Source organism: Dermacentor andersoni, chromosome 3, assembly GCF_023375885.2.
Source record: "Dermacentor andersoni chromosome 3, qqDerAnde1_hic_scaffold, whole genome shotgun sequence".
NCBI classification, from domain to species: domain Eukaryota; kingdom Metazoa; phylum Arthropoda; class Arachnida; order Ixodida; family Ixodidae; genus Dermacentor; species Dermacentor andersoni.
The window spans coordinates 130727342-130742592 of record NC_092816.1 but is presented as its reverse complement, the minus strand read 5'-3'; the positions used below and the strand labels follow the sequence as shown (position 1 = coordinate 130742592).

The 15251-nt window shown below is 46.1% G+C and overlaps 1 protein-coding gene and 1 pseudogene across 1 annotated transcript; both read left to right on the top strand.

Annotated features, from left to right (window-relative positions):
* The first annotated feature begins 197 nt into the window (after positions 1–197).
* On the top strand, positions 198–11950 carry LOC129383171 (uncharacterized). Its single transcript, XM_055067473.2, has 4 exons — positions 198–321; positions 1403–1557; positions 10783–10981; positions 11516–11950. Exons 1-4 carry the CDS (start codon positions 246–248, stop codon positions 11899–11901), a joined length of 816 nt encoding a protein of 271 aa, XP_054923448.2. The 5' UTR covers positions 198–245; the 3' UTR covers positions 11902–11950.
* Positions 5173–9734, top strand: LOC140216293 (uncharacterized; annotated as a pseudogene).
* Positions 11951–15251: the final 3301 nt, after the last annotated feature.

Below are 15251 nucleotides of genomic sequence, written 5' to 3'. Positions count from 1 at the left end.
TCTCATATGTTTATGCAATCTGTAAATATATACGTAGTAATATGTCACGGCGATTCACTTCCGCCCAATTAGTGGCCGATCATTAGCGAGAATTCCAGCTGTGTTCGCCGCTGTAAAAATCGATACTGAAGAATGGCATCAGTGTACAGTCGGGGGATTTTTGGGCAACATGGCGTTCTGAAATCATTTCCCCCCCACTATTTCAATCTCTGCTTGTTTTCCATGTTTCACTGCCTCCCACAGGTATGCTGATATCCTACTGCCACACATTCGACCTATTCGCGCTGGGCAGAAGATTTTACTTCTATATTGGTTGTTTTTGTAAGTACCACTTCCACTGGTAGGCAACCTCTCACTGGTACCTATTTGCTTAGCAGAACCTGTTCTCTAGTTGCCCCGTTAACACGACGGACACAAGGATAATGACAAGATAAAACGCTTCCTGCTGTTCGTAGTGTCACCTTCCTTGTGTCTGGTGCATTCATGTCACGGTGGATGCTTCAAATCTGATTGGAGTTGCTCAGACAACATAACTTAAAACGCACAACTGGAACGATGGCTTATTCTCGCAAACATAAACAGGGACATCGTCCCGTTGTCACTTGCAGTTGTCATGCGTCCTTAGGAGGTCGAAATCAAATCCAATTGCGCTGCGTAACATACTACACAGAATGTGGCCAATAGGTTGCGAGGGACTCGGTAACGGAGGGTCATCGATTCATTTTGGACTCCTGGAGCGGATTGCACGAACACTTAATAATGAAAGTAATAACAAATTTAAGAACGCGTTCTTAAATGTTCCACACACAACGCCTAGTCTTCGCAAGAACGCGTTCTTAAATTCGTTATTACTTTCGGTATTAAATGTTCGTGTAAGGCGCCCATGGTGCTCCTTTACGTCCGCTGAAGGCACGGAACAGGAGCGATTTTTGCATTTTAATCTCCATCGGAATGCGGTCGCTGCACGCCCAGGTAATTTAACCCGCCACCTCGTGCTGTACAGCAGAACGCCGTAACCTCCGAACCATCGCAGCCGTTGTCTCTTACACTCCGACCGTATACCTTTCGCACGGACCCTGAATCGAAACTGGTCCACCAGGCTGGCAATGTCTACGATACTCTCGATCGATGTTGCAACTGTGTTTGAAACGTGCATCAGCCTCATGCTTTGTATACAGTCTCGCTTGATATTAGAGAGGCAAGGAAGCCTTACAATCACTTCAACGGAGGGGGCAGTGGGAGGTTACCGCTTTGAGTCAGAAAGTGAGGCGTAGTGCTGTAGAGGACAGTTTGAGATAAAGATAGCTACCTACGGGTAATAGATGCAAATCGGTACGCGCTCAAAAGTGAGTGCTTGTGAAGAGGTGGTCATGTTCCACACGCGCGGTCATGTTCGCTGCAGCTTACGGCATGGGCATGGTGACCACGTTCCTGGCGCTGGAACTGATGCACAACGCTCAGCCGGCGCTGCTCTACCTGGTGCCCTTCACGATCATTCCGACGGTGACCACGGCCTGGTACAAGGGTCACCTCTTCGCGATCTGGAACGGGGTGAAGGTGCGCGCGCCGCCTCTTATTGCCAGCACTTGCAACGTGTTCTCGATTAGGCTGGACGAATGGCTGCCCTTCAAAGCGTCTTCGAAAAGGCTGAGAGCGACCTGAGATTGGTGGCTAGCAGGAACGAAGGGCTAAGTTGTGACGTCAAAACCACGGCTCTCTATTGAAACGCGTTACCTTTCACGCAGAAGAAAAGAAAAGGAAAATCGCCGGATCCCGCGTTTTTGTGGTAACTGCTGTCAAGGAAAGATTCCTTTATGTTTGCACAAATGTTAAATGTGTGTGTTGCGCAAAACGAAACTCTGCAAAAGGAAATGTTTGTGCAACATAACGCAAATAGAATGTACTCTGACACACTTCGCTCCATCCGACTTCATCAATTTCGGGTTGCCAACTTGTCTACTTCACTGCAGCTCAAAGCTTCTGGCTCAATCCATGCTCAGGCCTTAGTTTTTTTAACTGCAAGTTGCTGCTCCACACTCGGCTGCTCCTGTTGCCGGCTTCATGTTCACTTCTCGATAGCCAACTTCAATGTACTGTTGCCGACTTCATCACTTCTTGCTCTCTTGCCCTGCTTGTGTACACGAATACATACACATTATGAGGCATTAGCCACGGTTGGGCGCATACCTAGTGACATATATTTACTGCCGCAAGTCTTACTGGCTATGGTCTTGCGGCGCTAAGCACGAGGTCGTGGGATCAGATCCCGTCCTTGGCGGCCGCATTTCTATAGAGGTGACATGCAAACACACCCGTCTACTTAGGTGCACGTTAAACAACCCCTGGTGTTCAAGCTTAATCTGGAGTCCCCCACTACGGCGGACCTCATAATCAGATCGTGGTTTCGGCATGGAAAGCCCCGTAATTTTCATTTTTTCAGTGTAATAATATTGCGGCCGTAACAATTTTTTCTTCATGGCCTACCGCATTTTAGAGAGTGTTGCTTTCTCTTTAAGTCTGGTCAGGGCTTTTACGATAATGTGAACCCGTATGCGATCTTGCGTAGAGCGTTTTCTCACTCTCCAGCATTTTAGCGCCCGCCACTGATGTTAGCGACGCTGTCCGCGCAGCGATGGGTAATTCTTCTCGATCGTAATTCTTCATGTCTAGAGAAAAGAGTTCTCCGGCCTGTTTGGGTAGTTCACGGCACTAAAAGGGAAGTAAAAAAAAGGAAGGAGATGATGCTGAGCTCCCCTGCAGGCAAAGTGTAGCTGCAAAGTAGCTGAACGCCGACTTCCGGGACAAGGCAGCTTACTTCGGGGAGACGATTGGTCGAGGGCGATCCGTGGGCTATCCAGACCTCTAAACTAGGGATCAATGTATTAACCATATGGACATGTTCAGATAAGAACGATAATCGAGGTCCCATGACCATTTTTTGTTTTCAATGAAATTTTTATATCTGATGGGCAAATGTGTCCACACAAAGGAATGAACCTTAGTTTTGCAAGAAACTTCGTAGTTTTCTCGGAAAAAAATCGTATGTCACAAGAGGTGGAGAACGTCGTTTTTGCCACTTCGCAAAGTTGCAAGTTTGGAGCCTCACTGCACGCACAATAAATTTTTCCCGCACATAAGTATTTTTTCGTTACTTTTTCGTAACATGTACTATACGAGCAAATAAAAAAAAAAATTTTCACTGTGTCAATCTTCTAAATAAAAAATCGCAAACTTCGCTTCCGGAGCTATTCGGTGCAAAAAAGGCACTTTTCAGGGCAGCCTCAGGGCAAGATGCGTAAATATCTCCACACTCAATCTTTTTCTCAGTATTTTCCAGCTACTTTTACTCACTTTAGGCAAGTTTTGTAGTTTTACACTTGGCAGATATTTTTCAATATGGCCTCAAATTTGGCCAAAGATCAAAAACGTCAAAAAAGTGACAACTTTGACTTCTATTAAAAAAAAAACGTCATCGTCGAATTTCATTAAAATTTGCCTGGATAATCCTCAATACTCGATAATATTAGGGTACCGAAAAAGTGTTGCATTATATTGTTTTAAAGTATGAAAATTAATACAAAACTGGCTTCATAATTTCAATCCCTACGATTGCTCAGTATTTTCTCTTAGGATGCGCTATCGTGAGAAGCTGGATTTAGTATTTTTTTTTTGTGGGTAAATTTTAAATGTTACAGTTGCTGAGTTCATAAGTGTAATTTTTAAGTTTTTTTTTCTCTTACAATCAAAGGTCTAAAGCTCCTATTCGCTTTCGTACTCTTCTAATAGTGGGACTTAAATTACTGTAAGCATATTTGAGAACGTTATCTTCTAGTGATGTGTGGTTAGTGGTCGTTTATGCAAACATTTATAGCACCCGTCGCTACTCTCAAGATGCCTTTAACGAGCTGCCGCCGCTCCATGGATGAACCGCGCTTGGCAGCCGCTCCTATAGCTATATAACGCCCGGCGCGACCCCGAATTTCATAGCACCATGTGTGCCGCCACCGCACCGAGGCTTTAGCCGCCGCTATCATCTTTCCATCGCAACGCACCGAACGCCTGGCAGTTATACCTTAGCCTTGGACCTTCGACCGAGACAGGCCCGATGAGCGGATGTTGTCCGGATCTCGAGTTTCGCATGTCGTTTTGCAGGCATGGTAGACGGTGGGGTCGTTTTCTGTACTCACGTGGTTTCTCTGCGCTCGAAGGCTCCCACGACAAGCATACTTGGTGTCCCAGTCTCAGCTCGTACGCCAGACCGAACCAGCGTCAGTGTCGACGGTGGGCAGCCTTTCCTTTTTTTGGAAAAGCAGCCCTGGGCCCTGCATCCGTCACCTGCTCTTCTGTCCTACGATAATCTTCGGAAGCGGTGAGCTTTTGCATTCATGAAGAGATTTCCGCGGCGAACGTTTTGTGCCGACTACTCAAAAAGGCACAAATAGAGAATTGAAAAAGGACGTAATTTTCGCAGTGTAAAGACCCTCAATGTCGCTGCTCTCAAAAAAGTCCTACTTCCCGAAGAAGCTCTCCGAGTACGAGAAAGTGACTTCATCTGTCAGAATTGTTACCGTCGGTTCAAGGAAGACATAGATAGGCAGAGTCAACCGAAACATTCGAAGAATTCCGCCCTGGAGAAGAAATCGTAGAAAATTTAAACTCCAGTGTCAGCCTTACCTCCGAAATCTCGCCTCTAAAGCCACCGAGCGCTCTAAAAAACGCCTCAGACTTTCCTATGCAAAGCGAAAGCAGGAAGAGGTGGCAAGAGCTATGGTGACGAAAATACGATCAGGGATACAGGCAGCATATAATATCCCAGAGACTTCGCGTGCGTCACAAGAAAAGTGTGCGCACTGCAGCAGCTGGGAAGACCACCTACATGCTGCCTACAATAGGTGTGCGTCCTTTCAAGAGCGTTGCCAGTTGCTGAAAACTGCTACCACTCAACCTAACCGTGAAATATGTGCAGGAAGTTATTCCAGAGGCAACGAGGTACGTTATTCAAAAATCGAAGAAGATGGTGGATGAAGAAGGCGTATGGTCAACACAGGAGCGATATACAAGATGTAAGCTACAACACGAAGACATTACCACCGTTTTAGAATATTACACCCTGGATGCACTCGATTTCTCTAGACAGACACCGAACATAAAGGATGTTGTGAGTATCGAAAAGGAGGGAGAGAAGGAATGGGTACCTAAACGGTTCATGACGCGGTCCTTGCGAGAAGCATTCCGCCTCTACAAGCAAGCTCACCCTGCCTCCCAGGTTGGCCTCACAAAATTCATATCCTTGCGTCCTAAGTGGGTGAAATGCTCGCCACAGTGGCAAGTGTGTGTTTGCGTGTGCTGTGCAAACTTTCAGTTGTGCCTCGTGGGACTGCAGAACGCCTCCGGAAGGTCGCTTTCTCCCGATGATATGCAGACTCTCTGCGTATGCCAGGAACCTACTGCGTCATGTTTCCTCAGGAATTGTGAGCACTGTCCACAAGATGACATTTTCACTTTGGAAAATTTTGATATGAGCAGCGAGGACGAGGTGTTGATTGCTTCATGGGAATACGGTGAGCTAGTTAAAAAAACTCTGACCGCTTCATCATTTATGAGAGAATTTCAAAGAATGACCATGAAATGGATTCCCCACAACTATATCAGATCTGTGCAAGCAAAAGCAATACATGAAGAAAAACAGAGCTGCGAGAGAGGTGCAATTGTATTGCATTTTGATTTCGCCGAAAACTGGACAGTTGTGCTTCCAGACGCAGTACAAGCGTACCATTGGCAGAAGAAGCAGGTCACCGTGCTTACCTGCGTTGTCACGTCAAGAAAATCGACTCGGAACTACGCCGTTATTTCCGACGATATGTCTCATGATTCAGCTCATGCATGTTTGGCTCTGTCGAAAATCAAAGCACATCTCGAAGACAACGCACCAATCTACACTAAGGTAACACATGTGAGCGACACGGCTCCCGCTCACTTCAAGAATAAATATCAGTTTCATGAGCTAGAACGCAGTGAATATCAAGAGACGAAATGGATGTTTTCGGCCACTGGACACGGCAAAAATGCTTGAGACGGCGTTGGTGGGCTTGTGAAACATCAAGCATCACACCACAACTTGCGGAAGCCTGCAAGTGAGGCCATACAAACAGCCAGCGGGTTCGTGGACGCAATCCAAGGAACGCTAAAGAACATCACCATTCTGGAGCTCCGACAGAGGGAGCTTGCAGACTTTCGCGAAATGAAGAAGGAAGAATGGAAAACGGCAATAAGAGTGCCTGGAGTTCAGACGCTCCACATGTGGAAGTATGTTCAATCAAATGAAGGCAGTGCATCCTACGTGGCCTCCACCGCTGCTTCGGAATGGAAGAGACTGATCTGGTTTGTGCTTCGGGCTGGACAATATACTGTGCGCATACCGAAGTCAACTGCTGCCCTTTATTTCTTGTTACGATTTTCTGAATTGCAATCTGCAGATAAAGCGGCATACCATTTGTAAATTGTGTCCTGATTAAAACTCCTGCTGATTAAAAACCTTGCAGATAAATTGTCCCCCTCAGAAGACGACGTTTCGTCTCCTGACAGTGCTTTGTAGAACCATTGAACACAGAGGTAAACAGATGCAGCTCCGGACACGTCGGCTTCAGAAACACATTAATATTCATTTTTATACATAAAAACTTTTCTAAGCACCGATAAATTATCTAATATTTTTAAAGAATTGATTACATACCAATGTAACTTAGGATGATAAATTAGGCAATACAAAAAACGCTTGACCGCCGCCAACCAGTTCTTGAGACATCAGGTGAAATCGCGAATTTATTCCCATTTTGACGCATCGAGAACGCCGCTAACAAGCGAGTAGAAGCTCTACAAACATTGAGGATCATTCGGATATTGTGGTAAATAAAATGTAACCAAGTTCAGTGAGTGCTAAAACAAATTTCTGAGAGTTACTATTTCTAAGAGGCAGTAAAAAGCAATTCTAGATAACAAAAACGTGAACTCAGTTTTGTATTCATTTTTATACTTTAAAACAATATAATGCAACACCTTTTTGGTACCTTAGAATTAGCGATTATTGAGGATTATTCAGGCAAATTTTAATGAAATTCGACGATGATGTTTTTTTTTAATAGAAGTTAAAGTTGTCACTTTTTTGACGTTCTTGATCTTTGGCCAAATTTGAGGCCATATTGAAGAATATCTGTCAAGTGTAAAACTACAAAACTTGCCTAAAGTGAGTAAAAGTAGCTGGAAAATACTGAGAAAAAGATTAAGTGTGGAGATATTTACGCATCTTGCCCTGAGGGTGCCCTGAAAAGTGCCTTTTCTGCACCAAATAGCTCCGGAAGCGAAGTTTGCGATATTTTATTTAGAAGATTGACACAGTGAAAAATTGTTTTTATTATTTGTTCGTATAGCACACGTTACGAAAAAGTAACGAAAAAATACTTATGTGCGGGAAAAATTTATTGTGCATGCAGTGAGGCTCCAAACATGCAACTTTGCGAAGTGGCAAAAACGACGTTCTCCACCTCTTGTGACATACGATTTTTTTCCGAGAAAACTACGAAGTTTCTTGCAAAACTAAGGTTCATTCCTTTGTGTGGACACATTTGCCCATCAGATATAAAAATTTCATTGAATACAAAAAATGGTCATGGGACCTCGATTACCGTTCTTATCTGAACATGCCCATATGATTTACTGCGAGAGCTGTACTGGAGCGACGTCTGATCGACGTCAACTAGAGGTTCAATCGCCTTCCAACTTTGTGATCCGCTATAATCATCATGACAATTATCCTCATCAGCGCCATCAGCATCATCAGCATCATCATCACGTACCGGATAACCCCAGTGGCGCCCAGTGGCGCCAGTGCACTTAAAAACTTTCAAGTGCACAATCTCAGGGATCGGCTCACAAAAGCGGCTAGAAACAGACGTCAGAACCGACTGACCCGACGCGGAAAAGTGGCGGTAACTCGCCACATTGTCGTCAGAAATTTACCGCTCTTCGACGTCGAAACAGCGCACTCATTTATGTTCATTTTAACAGCGAACTCGATCTGCGTCCCCCGAAAGCCCTCAACAACGGCCCAATCGTATGTGCTGGGTCACCAAGAGGCATATATCTCTCATTTTGCGCTTGAATTCCTGACTGTGTTTTGAGCAAAGTAAAGTTTCGACAACATTTTTTGGCTCTTTCGAGAGGCGCAGTTAAGATGAGCTGAATGCAGAGTCTGTGAAGTTGGCGGCGGCCCCATTTCCATGGAGCCGAAGTGCAAAACCGCTCGTGTAGCATGCATTTGGTGGACGTTAAACAAATCCGGTTGGTCAAAATTAATCCGGAGTCCCTCACTACGGCCTGCTTGCCGTATAAATCGTATCGTGGTTTTCGCAAGTGAATTCCCCAGCATCAATTTTTTTTTGAATTTGGTAACCACCCCCGCCCCCTGATATAATTATTCAGCACCAGATTATTTGTTTTCAAATTAATCTTGAATGCTCGGAAATCCACCAAATTATGTCAATTTTCGCAGAATTTCGTACTTCAACCTTTGCGTGCAATTTGGAACAGGTTTTGGGCCATAAAAACCAAAACTGCTCATTAGGCGACGCTACTAAACGGTCTTCCCCAACCGTTTCTATGTGCTGGTGCGGGCGGTATCATATGCACATCAAAGATGGGGCAGCGATGTAACGACCGTCGTTGTCTCAAATATTCTCTTTTAATGTAAATTATGAGTGATTAATAAATAAAGATTACCTCACCTATCCGTCACTCGAAAAGAGAATCTTTTTAGCGCGTTTTGCTTTTTTAATAAGTAATCGGTGAGTTTTGCTCCACACGTTGCGTTTTACCGGCTGCACGCTGTAAGTCATCTGCGAGTTTCTATGGCTGCGGCGGTGAAAGAGCCGACGGCGTGGTCCATCAACACAGCCGTCGCGGCAGCTCCGAAGCGGCCGTCGACCAAGGTTGCGGTGATCAATCATCATTGAGAATAGCCAGCAAACAGACCCCTAGCACTTAGGACGAAACATCCCCGATTCCCCATTTGAGAACTCGCTTGTAAAGCTTCGCTATCTTTGATGGATTAGTTTCTCACACTAGCATACATCTGCGAAGGATTTTTTTTGTGAACGATCGTCTCTTTGATAAATTATTCATGAAACACTGTCAGCACGTTTTTGTACTCGCAGCTGCTAAGAAGCACTAGTTGTTGATATTCCTAGTTTTCGTGGGCTTGCCGGATAATCATGTTCTCTGATTATTCCTTGGAAAATGTGTTCTACTTTACAAAATCTCGCCTGTGTTCTATTTAATTTAGGACTATGCCTAACGTTAATGCCGAGGTTCCTAGAGTGGTACAGTATTGTTGTTGATGGGCAATGGTAAAACCTTATTGAAGAGAAAGGTGGGCCTCAGCTGAATTTAATGGCGAAGCTGCAAAGGAAACGCACACGGTTCTTGGAAAACAAAGCTTTGCAGTTATAGAAAATTTGACCTTGTCCAAGACTTAAATCACCATTTTCTACTTTCTCGGGGAGCCAGTTATCATGTGAGTCAATCACGCATCAAGTGGATGATTACCTTGTCCTCGGTCTGACATCTGCTCCTTATGCTGTTTGTACAGAGGTTGTAAGAGTGCGCACGGAGGTAGCACAGTGGCTGCTTGTAAGAGGTTGTACAAGTTGCTGGTCATTGGTGATGGCAAAGCGAGATAATGGCACTGAAAAGATGTTCCGAAAGTAACCATGTATTGAGCTACAATTTATTATTATGTAAGCATACCAGGTCTATTCCTCAAGTGTGGCTTTTCTCAAATTTTCACGTATTAGTTGTTATTTTTAGTTTTATGTGCCAAAACCACGATATGACTAGGTGGCAAGCCGTTGTGTGGGACTCCGAAATAATTTTTATCTCCTGGGTTCTTTAACCTGCACCCAATGCACGGTACGCGGAGGTTTTTTCATTTCTTCCCATCGCTATGCGGCCGCCATGGCCGGGATTCGATCCCGCGCCCTCGGATTTACCAGAGGATCACCAAAGCCACTACGCTGCCACGGTGGGTGACGGCGTAGTGGCTTTGCATTAGTCGAACACACGGTAATCATTAAACACGAACAAGAATGATAATACTCGCGGTAGAATTCTGTCCGTAAGCATAAGATGACGTGCTATGCGTCGTCTCGCGCAATTAGTAATTCATTGTGCCAGTTGCACTTTGTGTGTCATTACTTTCGTCACAGGTTGTTATGCTCGATCAATTGATCGGCGTGCACAGGAGGCCATATCGGCGAAAGCGATCAAGGGATCAGCTCCGCCATTAGGGATATCGACCAATGCCTTAGAACAAGTTATCGAATGAAAAAAGAATATGGGAAAGGAACCTTCGATAGTTTGCGAGAATAACTAAACTTGTTTAGCAGCGTGACGAACGAGAAACAAAACGAAAGGCCCACACGATACCCACGGCGCACTAGTGTTGGCTACGTCATTTGTCGGTGCCGTTAGCACAGAAGAAAACATTAAGAGAGTGGCATTCAGCTAGCGGCAATCGATATTAGCAGCAGTGAAAACGAAGTTGCGGCAAGAGCAATACGCAGTTTCAGGTCGTTATTTTCTGTGGTCACAAGGGCCTTTTCCCGCAAGCTTGTGCTTTTTTTATGTTGTTAACTTAGTTCTTGGACTGGTCGCTCTTGTACGATTCCATTAGCGCAATCGTAACTGATCTGCCTGGTATTTTTCTTCCTTCTTCGATTCGCGTAACAGTTGGGCGAGAACGGTCGCAAAGACGGGGGCGACAGCGATACGAAGGTACGGGCACCGCAACCCAATCAAGGCGGACGCGAAGCCAAGGGCGGAAACTCGGCTGCTAACTTCACTTCGGACAACGCTGAGGGTGCGGCCGACATGGGCACCAAGGGGCGGCAGAGACATAGACCGAAGAGCAAGAATCCAGAGGATCAAGGTAAATGAAAACTCTAAAGGAGTGCATTGATGTGAGAGTGTTCAATTATTTTATTATAATTATTATTTGCGTCAACTGAAGGTGCTAGATCTCGAAACACCAGAGAAATCACTGGCAAGCTTTGGAACGCCACAAATAATTCGCTCTAGTAGCTTTTCTGTGAACCACTTTAGCTTTCGTTTCACAAGAGGTCTATGAGTAACGAAACCAAGACTGTGTGGTAGAAGGCTATTATGGTAAATTATTCAAGCTGTTAGGTTGCTATAAAACTGACATTGCTGTTAATTTCTACCTTTGTACTCTTACAAATACACACCGGTAAGCCATCCACTCTAATGTAGTGGCTGATATTAAGCTTTTCCTTCTACGTCTCCCTTTTTTTTTCTTTCACGATGACTGGGTGTCTCACCCAGTGATTTTCTGTTGGCGCACCACTGCTGTGTCTCCCTTCTTACGTCTTTTCCCTGAGTGCTCGTCCTAAACGTTCCGTTCTCGATGCTCTTCCCATTACGGAAAATCTATTCGTGTCTCCAGGGGACGAACCGGGCTCCTCCAAGGACAGCAACCTGCCGCTTCACGAGGGCAGCTCGATCATTGGCGGCGACGGCCACGGAGCCGCCGATGACGAAGAGATCGCGGCGTCCTCACACGGCGTCGCGAGTCCGAACTTCGCTGCGGGCACGGGCGAAGCCGAGCGCGTGCGAGCAGGGATGCATGCGCCCTGCGCCGCCGTCTTCGCCTCCGACGAGTGCCCGGCCACAGACGTGGTTCCGGCTTCGCACAAACGCGTCCCGTTGCACCTGGGCTACTACAGCACGTGGGAGGATCGCCTTTCTCGCTTCGTGCTCAGCAACCAGAGGAAGAACGGGCTGCGCCGAGACGCCGCGAACGCGCACGCAACCAGCCCGTCAACCGCGTAGACCAGCACAGAGGGCTTTCCACACGGGTGGTTTAGTAGTGTACGACAAATTCGAAAAAAAAAAGCTTTCTGTTCATCGTAACCAGTTTACGTATTAGCAGAGAGAAAAAAAAAATGCCTTAGAAAAATTATTGTGCGCCGAAACGGCTCAAACACGCGTGAAGTACTCCGAAATCTATGACGTAACAATGGCGTATGGATGACTCAGTTTGCAGGCGAAATTCAAAATGGAAACGAAATACAACCAGCAGGGAATCAGAGCAACAGAGCAGTAGAGTACCGCTTTCATTGAGCTTGCTTACGCTGCATTCTGAGTGGTATTGACAGCGCACTGGAATTCTCTTCGGTCGTTTCTTTTTTTTGTGTGTGTGTTTGTGTGTCTGTGAGAAATGATTCGATGACCTACGTAGAATACAAAACTTGTAATGTTGGGAGGCAGCTGCACTCAGAGTCGCCATTTAGCAGTTACAGAAAGGCATCGTGCTATTGATGTCTTACTTTGGATTATTTGTTTTGCGTATTGGACGGCTTCCTAAGTATGTGTTGTACTTAAGTGTATGTTTGAGTTCTGTACTCATTGTATTAACTATAAGCCGATATTTTTATCTTATACGCCATTTATCTGTATCGTCATGTTACATTGAAGGTGAAGAAAACAGTTAATCTCGAAACTAACTCCTTATTGAGCGAACCTGCGCCCACAAAAACAGCTACACTCAAAGCACAACGATAGCGGCGAGCACAGTCAGCAATCGTCGAAATCTGATATCGGGTCAAGCGCGTCGGCTTTCATGCAGGACTCGTCGAACGTTCCAGCGTAATCGCCGTAGCCCACATGCCTTTCAGAAAGTATTACACAATTCGCATCGTGGACACAATAAGATTACGCAAGGTTAAGCTCGGTGACAACAAGCAATGGATAGAGCCATCGATAACATTACACAAACTTCCGATACATGCAGGCGTGTCCTGCGTCGAGTTTGTTAGCCGGTCGACGGCAGTCACAGAGGAAAGATAAGTTCACGTGTCAGTATTATCTCGTATGGGCTAGAAAGGTATCTAGGTTAAATAAGCTTAGTTTCGATTCATGTTCACGGAGCTCAGCTTCACTTAGGAGAAATAAAAAACACATATTACGCAAATACAACACACATGTTGGGAAAATATCTATTACATGGATACCCGCGTGCGAATCTGTCCCAGGCTGGCCCGAGCTCTCTACCACCGGGTGGCTGCGTAACAGCCCGAAGGTGGGGGAATGAAAGATAGTGTAATCACATATCATGAAATCAATCAACATTACAAACTTGAAAGGAGAAACCTCCCACCTCCGGATTGGTCTCTTTCCTGCAACAAGGCGCGTATATTTAGGCGATTGCAAGCCGGACGAACATGACGCCATATGTAATGATTGCGGCGAGAGGGGTATGCTAGACCACAAAATCTGGGAATGTGCCGGTTCCCCAGGGATGAGCCAAAATATATATCGTAGAAAAGACTGGGAGGCCTGGCTGCCGAGCGAAGACTCCAACGTCCAGCAGCAAGCCATCCGCCTGGCGGCTGAGGCCATGAAGAAGGAACTTCACTAGTCCTTATTCTGCGGTGCAGTTCCTGATCCCCCCTCAGCCTGCGTGCCGGGGCCGGGCTCAGACAGCCCCTTTTCGGTGGCAATAAGTTTTTCGCTCACTCATTCATTGGAATCAGTAAAGTTTCGTTAGTTCTCTCGGCCTCGCCTCTCCGTTGGAACGTGAAGTTTCTCTGAAGATTATCGGCAGTTGTTGATCGAGTGCGGACAGGTAGCGATGGAGATCAGATGTACAAGAAATATTTGTAGTTAAACTTTTCTATATAAATGGCAGGCAAAACAAATGCATTACAAACTGGAACAATGGAGAAAGAAAGTCTCACTCTTCGACTGTCTCAATGACTGTTAGAGCCCAGACTTGTTTTAACGTACATGGTACGGAGCCTCACTGATCTATCAGTAATTCTGATTTCATCCCACTCTCGCGTACATAGGACGGAGCCTCACTGATCTGTCAGCAATCCTGATTTAAGCCAAGTCTGAGGGACATGTGTCCCGATTATTATAGCCCCAATAGACAAAGAAAAAGGGCGGTAGGACCATTGGCCCGTCCCGCAGATTCAGTTGCCAATGAGAGTCAAAAGCTTAAGCCACAACCCAAAGGGATGGATTTACTCTTAAAAGTAAACATATTGGAAAGCTAAGCTCTTTTCCCTCTTCCCCAAAACTCCGTTCCCTCTCATTTCTACGTAGTCAGTGACGGCCTCAGCAAAACACGCCAGACACGCACAATGTATTGCTAGGCCGTCTCAAACCCCGATGGCGTCTCTAGACGGGGCTTCAACACCGGAAGCCGGGGCTTCAACACCGCGTACTGCAGCTGCACTCAAGGTTTGTCCGCGTGTGAGATTTACGACCGTCCAGGGAAGCCGAACTTGTTGTCTACAAGACAAAGTTCTCTGAGTGCGTGTTTTCAAGACGACGCCGTCCGAATGTGCTCCTCACATGCGCCTTTCATCTCTACAGCGCACACTGTAAGCTGTTATTCGACACCACGCGGGCTTTTCTCCGCACCCAGCATCAATGGCCACCGATTGCCTCCCGGATGCTTAGAAGAATAGACCCCCGCTCCGTATATGCGGCACGTGGTCAATGTTGCTAGGCCGTTCTTGACCTCGGCGGCGCTTCCAATTAGCCAGGGACTCGGGAGCCGGCACCACAACACCGCGTACAGCAGTCCCATTCAAGGCTTGTCTTTGTGGACCTATATGGCCGTCGGCGGAATGCAAACTCCGTGTGCACAATACCGCCTTCGCCGAATCCGCACATCGCCCCCCTGGCGCATGCCGTGGCTCGTCACCAGACACCGCGCGGTCCTTCTGACCTTTCATAAAACACGAACGGCTGCCCCGCGGACGTGGAGGGTAGTGGACCCCCTCACTATACACAAAGCATTTAGGTCACTCGCGACACAAGTACACAAAACAATCAAAGCGGCCTTACAGAATCTATGTGAAGCGAAGCTTTAGTCAACCGATATGTGAAATGCAGCTCAGCTAAATGCAATGGGTGCAGTTCCGTGTCGACGCAGTGGTGTGATAAGGACTAAGACGATGTACGATATTTATTATAGAGTCATTGTTCTGTTCCGCAACACTGGAAACGAGTTACAACAAATGATTGAGGACCTTAACACAGAGAGTGTAAGAGTGGGGTTGAAGATCAATATGCAGAAGACAAAAGATAATTATGAATAGCCGAGTCACTAGAGTGTGTGATTGAATACGTTTACGTAGGTCAAATGTTCACAGGGAACCCTGACCATG